Source organism: Nerophis lumbriciformis, linkage group LG18 (assembly GCF_033978685.3).
Source record: "Nerophis lumbriciformis linkage group LG18, RoL_Nlum_v2.1, whole genome shotgun sequence".
Taxonomy (NCBI): Eukaryota; Metazoa; Chordata; class Actinopteri; order Syngnathiformes; family Syngnathidae; genus Nerophis; species Nerophis lumbriciformis.
In genome coordinates this window covers 40474462-40482500 of record NC_084565.2, presented here as the reverse complement: position 1 = coordinate 40482500, position 8039 = coordinate 40474462, and the positions used below count along the sequence as shown (strand labels likewise).

Here is an 8039-nt window from a genome sequence, read left to right as displayed (position 1 = left end):
TTGTACTATTTATTTTATTATATATATATATATATAAATATATATATATATCAATCAATCAATCAATCAATGTTTATTTATATAGCCCTAAATCACAAGTGTCTCAAAGGGCTGCACAAGCCACAACGACATCCTTGTATATATATATTTTATTATATATATATATATATATATATATATATATATAAGAGAAATACTTGAATTTCAGTGTTCATTTATTTACACATATACACACACATAACACTCATCTACTCATTGTTGAGTTAAGGGTCGAATTGTCCATCCTTGTTCTATTCTCTGTCACTATTTTTCGAACCATGCTGAACACCCTCTCTGTGATGCATTGCTGTGTGGCACGCACAAAAGTGCCTTCATCAAATGCACTAGATGGCAGTATTGTCCTGTTTAAGAGTGTCACAACATTGCTGTTTACGGCAGACGAACTGCTTTACGGTATACAAAAACGTGACTGCTCTTGTTGTGTGTTGTTGCCGCGCTGGGAGGACGTTAATGAAACTGCCTAACAATAAACCCACATAAGAAACCAAGAACTCGCCCTCCATCATTCTACAGTTATAACGTTATTGGGCAGGTATGCTGTTTATGTTGTGGGTTAGCGGAATTTCGGGAGATTTTCGGGAGAAAATTTGTCCCGGGAGGTTTTCGGGAGAGGCGCTGAATTTCGGGAGTCTCCCGGAAAATCCGGGAGGGTTGGCAAGTATGTACTATATACGCTTCCAAATTTTGATTTCAAATTATCTTAATGCCCTTCTTTATTTTAACAAATCAACTTTTACATAAATCTTTGGGGAAATGGACCTTGTGAGACTGTAGAAACAAAATAATTATTTAAACTGGCCTCTGGGCTTGATCGTGTTATTAAGCAAATACTTCTCCCACTGTTTTTTTTATGGAAATGAGTTTATGCAAACTGGTTTGTAAACAGTTAAAAATATACATTATTCATATTTAATCATCTTTCAGGCTAAAATCAGGGGTGTCCACAGCTTTTTTGGGGGGTCCTCAGCATAGGGCGATAAAAGGATATCAATATATATATCGCAATAGACACGTCATTGATATCAGTAAAAAATATGTTCGATTTTTTTTCTTCTTATTCGTATGAAGAAAGCGGAAGTATGGAAGCAAGGTTGGTTGCATGAACAAAGGCACTCGCTCTCTGGTAACCGAGCAGTTTTCATGTCTTCCTTTGAGCAATATTTCCTGCATCTACTTTGTTTTAGCAATCAAGAATATTTCAGTTGTTTTTATCCGTCTTTGTGGGGACATTGTTGATTGTCATGTCATGTTCAGATGTACTTTGTGGACGCCGTCAGTAAGTCTTTGCTGTCGTCCAGCATTCTGTTTTTGTTTACTTTGCAGCCAGTTCAGTTTTAGTCTCGTTCTGCATAGACTTCCCTAAGCTTCAATGCCTTTTCTTAGGGGCACTCACTTTTTGGTTTAAGCATTAGACACCTTTTTATCTGCACGCTGCCTCCCGCTGTTTCCCACATCTACAAAGCAATTAGCTATCAGCTGCCACCTACTGATATGGAAGAGTATTACACGGTTACTCTGCCGAGCTCCAGACACTGAACAACAACACATCATTTGCAGACTATGATTACTGGTTTGCAAAAAAATATTTTTATCCCAAATAGGTGAAATTAGATCATCTCCCACGGCACACCAGACTGTATCTCACGGTACACTAGTGTGTCGCGGCACAGTGGTTGAAAAACACTGCTTTAGAGCACAGCTGTAACTTCCTGGAACTAAACCTGCAGAAAATAGTTCTTCTCTGGTTTCATTTCATTTTCACACTTTGCACTATTTTGTTTAACAACTTCCTTTTAAGATCTTATTGTTAAGTGTTTAATGTGATTTTACTATTTTGTTTACATTGATTGTTTTCCATAATGTTTTCCACTATTCCTTTCTGCCTTGCCGAGGGGATTATAATAATAATAATAATAATAGATTTTATTTGTAAAAAAGCCCTTTACATTGAGTAAACAACCTCAAAGTGCTAAAGTGTATTACATTTTAAAAAAAAACCAATAATTATAAAATAAAAATAAAAAGATAATAAAAAATAAATAAAAATTAAAACTACAACAGCCAAATAGCTAAAACTACTATGCATATACCGTATTTTTCGGACTATAAGTACCAGTTTTTTTTCATAGTATGGCCGGGGGTGCGACTTATACTCAGGAGCGACTTATGTGTGAAATTATTAACACATTACCGTAAAAAAAATTAAAAAAAATTATTTATCTCATTCACGTAAGAGACTAGACGTATAAGATTTCATGGGATTTAGCGATTAGGAGTGACAGATTGTTTGGTAAACGTATAGCATGTTCTATATGTTATAGTTATTTGAATGACTCTTACCATAATATGTTACGTTAACATACCAGTTGGTTATTTATGCCTCATATAACGTACACTTATTCAGCCTGTTGTTCACTATTCTTTATTTATGTTAAATTGCCTTTCAAATGTCTATTCTTGGTGTTGGCTTTTATCAAATACATTTCCCCAAAAAATGCGACTTATACTCCAATGCGACTTATATGTTTTTTTCCTTCTTTATTATGCATTTTCGGCCGGTGCGACTTATACTCTGAAAAATACGGTATCTAAAAAAAAAAGAGGCTTTTTTATTATATTTTTTATAATCAGTTAAAGGTTACATTTGAAATAAAAACGTTTACATTTCATGTATTTTTCTCCTGATACTAATTTAAAAAAATATATTAACAAATATCAATAATTATCAATATCAACCGATATAAAACAGTTTTCTCTGTAACACAAAGCTGAAATGTTGCGTTAACATACAGCTGTAAGCATGTTGTTGTTTTAGCATCTTTAATGTACAAAAGTGAATCAACCTGTGCTAAAGGTTACATAAATATAATTGTTCACAAGTGATTAAATTAAGGACTATTGTTCTTACAATTAGCCGCTAGCCTGGCGTTTAACTGGCCTACAGTGTAAACCCAAAAGGTGTTTTCTGTGATTTGATTTTGGTTCCAAAACGTACATAACTTCAGAAAGTAAATGTGAGCATTATTACCCTCAGCACGAAGAACTTGCTGTTTTGACTAAACCTGCAGAAAATAGTTCTTCTCTGGTTTCATTTCATTTTCACACTTTGCACTATTTTGTTTAACATTTTCGTTATTTTTGCACCTTCCTTTTAAGATCTTATTGTTAAGTGTTCGATGGGATTTTACTATTTTGTTTACATTGATTGATTGTTTTCCATAATTGTGTTGACAATTCCTTTCTGCCTTGCCAAGGGAATTATAATAATAATAATAATAGATTTTATTTGTAAAAAAAAAACTTTACATTGAGTAAACAACCTCAAAGTGCTACAGTGTATTAAAATAAATAAATAAATAAAATAAAACAAAAATAAAAAATAAATAAAAATTAAAACTAGAACAGCCAAATAGCTACAACTAGTATGCATATATCTAAAGGCTTTTTTTTTTTAATCATATTTTTTATAATCAGTTAAAGGTTACATTTGAAATAAAAATGTTTACATTTCATATATTTTTCTCCTGATACTAATTTCAAAAAATATACTAACAAATAACAATAATTATCAATATCAACCGATATAAAACAGTTTTCTCTGTAACATGTTGGATTGTTTTCGCATCTTTAATGTACAAAGTGACTCAACCTGTGTTAAAGGTTACATAAATATAATTGTTCACAAGTGATTAAATTAAGGACTTTTGTTCTTACAATTAGCCGCTAGCCTGGCGTTTAACTGGCCTACAGTGTAAACCCGAAAGGTGTTTTCTGTGATTTGATTTTGTTTCCAAAACGTAAATAACTTCAGAAAGTAAATGTGAGCATTATTACCCTCAGCACGAAGAACTTGCTGTTTTTACTAAACCTGCAGAAAATAGTTCTTCTCTGGTTTCATTTCATTTTCACACTTTGCACTATTTTGTTTAACATTTTCTTTATTTTTGCACCTTCCTTTTAAGATCTTATTGTTAAGTGTTCGATGTGATTTTACTATTTTGTTTACATTGATTGATTGTTTTCCATAATTGTGTTGACAATTCCTTTCTGCCTTGCCAAGGGAATTATAATAATAATAATAATAATAGATTTTATTTGTAAAAAAAAAACTTTACATTGAGTAAACAACCTCAAAGTGCTACAGTGTATTAAAAAAAAATAATATAAAAAAAAAATAAAAAGATAATAAAAAATAAAACTAGAACAGCCAAATAGCTAAAACTAGTATGCATATATCTAAAGGCTTTTTTTTTTTATCATATTTTTTATAATCAGTTAAAGGTTACATTTGAAATAAAAATGTTTACATTTCATATATTTTTCTCCTGATACTAATTTCAAAAAATATACTAACAAATAACAATAATTATCAATATCAACCGATATAAAACAGTTTTCTCTGTAACATGTTGGATTGTTTTCGCATCTTTAATGTACAAAGTGACTCAACCTGTGTTAAAGGTTACATAAATATAATTGTTCACAAGTGATTAAATTAAGGACTTTTGTTCTTACAATTAGCCGCTAGCCTGGCGTTTAACTGGCCTACAGTGTAAACCCAAAAGGTGTTTTCTGTGATTTCATTTTGGTTCCGAAACGTAAATAACTTCAAAAAGTAAATGTGAGCATTATTACCCTCAGCACGAAGAACTTGCTGTTTTTACTAAACCTGCAGAAAATAGATCTTCTCTGGTTTCATTTTCACACTTTGCACTATTTTGTTTAACATTTTCGTTATTTCAGCACCTTCCTTTTAAGATCTTATTGTTAAGTGTTCGATGTGATTTTACTATTTTGTTTACATTGATTGATTGTTTTCCATAATTGTGTTGACAATTCCTTTCTGCTTTGCCAAGGGGATTATAATAATAATAATAATAGATTTTATTTGTAAAAAAGCACTTTACATTGAGTAAACAACCTCAAAGTGCTACAGTGTATTAAAATAAATAAATAAATAAAATAAAACAAAAATAAAAATATAATAAAAAATAAATAAAAATTAAAACTAGAACAGCCAAATAAAGGCTTTTTTTTAAATCATATTTTTTATAATCAGTTAAAGGTTACATTTGAAATAAAAATGTTTACATTTCATACATTTTTCTCCTGATACTAATTTCAAAATATATACTAACAAATAATAATTATCAATATCAACCGATATAAAACAGTTTTCTCTGTAACATGTTGGATTGTTTTAGCATCTTTAATGTACAAAAGTGAATCAACCTGTGTTAAAGGTTACATAAATATAATTGTTCACAAGTGATTAAATTAAGGACTATTGTTCTTACAATTAGCCGCTAGCCTGGCGTTTAACTGGCCTACAGTGTAAACCCAAAAGGTGTTTTCTGTGATTTGATTTTGGTTCCGAAACGTAAATAACTTCAAAAAGTAAATGTGAGCATTATTACCCTCAGCACGAAGAACTTGCTGTTTTTACTAAACCTGCAGAAAATAGTTCTTCTCTGGTTTCATTTCATTTTCACACTTTGCACTATTTTGTTTAACATTTTCGTTATTTTTGCACCTTCCTTTTAAGATCTTATTGTTAAGTGTTCGATGTGATTTTACTATTTTGTTTACATTGATTGATTGTTTTCCATAATTGTGTTGACAATTCCTTTCTGCCTTGCCAAGGGGATTATAATAATAATAATAATAGATTTTATTTGTAAAAAAAGCACTTTACATTGAGTAAACAACCTCAAAGTGCTACAGTGTATTAAAATAAATAAATAAATAAAATAAAACAAAAATAAAAATATAATAAAAAATAAATAAAAATTAAAACTAGAACAGCCAAATAGCTAAAACTAGTATGCATATATCTAAAGGCTTTTTTTAATCATATTTTTTATAATCAGTTAAAGGTTACATTTGAAATCAAAATGTTTACATTTCATGTATTTTTCTCCTGATACTAATTTCAAAAAATATACTAACAAATAACAATAATTATCAATATCAACCGATATAAAACAGTTTTCTCTGTAACATGTTGGATTGTTTTCGCATCTTTAATGTACAAAGTGAATCAACCTGTGTTAAAGGTTACATAAATATAATTGTTCACAAGTGATTAAATTAAGGACTATTGTTCTTACAATTAGCCGCTAGCCTGGCGTTTAACTGGCCTACAGTGTAAACCCAAAAGGTGTTTTCTGTGATTTGATTTTGGTTCCGAAACGTAAATAACTTCAAAAAGTAAATGTGAGCATTATTACCCTCAGCACGAAGAACTTGCTGTTTTTAAAATGATCCAGCGGTAGAGTCAGCGGTGGTTCTTCCGACTTGTGGCCGACCTCCGAGCGACTTTTCCGGTCTTCAGCTGCCTGCTGCCCGGCCTCCTCCGGGCGCTCATCTCCGCTCGTCTTTCTCACCTGCGGCGTCTCCGCCATTGAATTTTGTCCCTGACGAATTCCACCGACTAATTGTTGCTTCGCTAAAAGTGTCAACTGCTAAACCAAAACAAAAAAAAAGGACATTAAAGATTCGACGTCAAACTTTTTACTTTTTTCGGTGGTTCGCGATACAATAGCAACAGGTGCAGCACTTCCTGCTTCCGGGTGTGACGTCATATACCACGTGACTAACTGCCGCACTAGTTTATTTATTTGTAATACTTTTCTGTCTTTAATGCAATAACAGATGCTGTTAGAAGACGGCAACACTTTGTATTCTTATTTGGACATTTTGAACAAAATAGTGTTAGAGTAAGATTGATATACTTTTGTCATCAACTCTTCTCATAATTGTCACATTCCATGTTTATTGTGTGAAAGGTTTTGTTGTACATAAGGAGTCTATTTTTATCAAATGTGGATACTTTTTTTTTTTTTTTATGAAATAAACTTAAAAAAACACAAGATACACTTTCATTCTAGAGCAGGCCTGGGCAATTATTTTGACTCGGGGGCCACATTTAGAGAAAAAAATGTGTCTGGGGGCCGGTATATCTATTTTTAGGAACACTAATATAAAACCCTCACAATAATGTCTATATATATATATATATATATATATATATATACATTAGAGATGCGCGGTTTGCGGGCACAACCGCGGAGTCCGCGGATTATCCGCGGATCGGGCGGATGAAATTAAAAAAAATTAGATTTTATCCGCGGGTCGGGTCGGGCGGTTGAAATAAAAAAAAATTAGATTTTAAATAGATTCAGGCGGGTGGCAGTTAAGCCAATTGGGAAATATATATACATAGTTAAATGTTGTTACCCACATACGAAAAACGAGCAGGCACCTGCAGCATATGCCACAACAGAAGAAGAAAAAAGAAAAGAGATGGACACTTTTACGGAGCGGAGAAGGGACGCCTCGCCGGGGTCCGGGACCGAGGCCCCTTCCCCCGAGAGGGCCCCACCGGGAGCCGTAGCTGAGGCGATCCGCGAGAAGGGCCCGACGCACGTCCAGGGTCACCACCGCGCCCACCGCACCGACACCCCGCCTCGTCCGCCTTCGCCGCGGCCGGCGTCACGCGCAGCAGGTAAGCAGCTTACCTGCCCGCCACCCCCGTGGCCGGGGGCTCGTAACAGGGGTCACTCCGCGCGCTCCGCCCGCGCAGCTTACCTGCCCGCCACCCCTGTTGCCGGGGGCGCGTAACAGGGGTCACTCCGCGCGCAGTGCGCTCACGAAAGGGGTGGGGCTCACCCTGGTTGATATAGAGAGCAGGACGGTGGCCATGGAAGTCGGAACCCGCTAAGGAGTGTGTAACAACCAGTGTTGGGTTAGTTACTGAAAACCAGTAACTAGTTACAGTTACTAGTTACTTTATTTCAAAAGTAACTCAGTTACTAACTCAGTTACTTACACCAAAAAGTAATGTGTTACTGTGAAAAGTAACTATTTAGTTACTTCTTTTTTTCTTCTTTTTTTTTTAAAGCTCCCATTAATGCCCTTTTTGCCTTCATTTCAGTACTGTTATTGCACTGGAGAATAATACAATCTGTTGATCAACT

General features: G+C 33.8%; 1 protein-coding gene across 1 annotated transcript in view; it reads right to left on the bottom strand.

Annotated features, from left to right (window-relative positions):
• The window catches only part of tprg1 (tumor protein p63 regulated 1), a 103347-nt gene extending 96711 nt beyond the window's left edge, over positions 1-6636 (bottom strand). Inside the window, exon 1 of the mRNA XM_072915132.1 lies at positions 6291-6636. Coding sequence (XP_072771233.1) covers positions 6291-6464 — 174 coding nt within the window. The 5' untranslated portion in view covers positions 6465-6636. The remainder of the gene's footprint in view (positions 1-6290) is intronic.
• Between the last annotated feature and the right edge of the window lie 1403 nt (positions 6637-8039).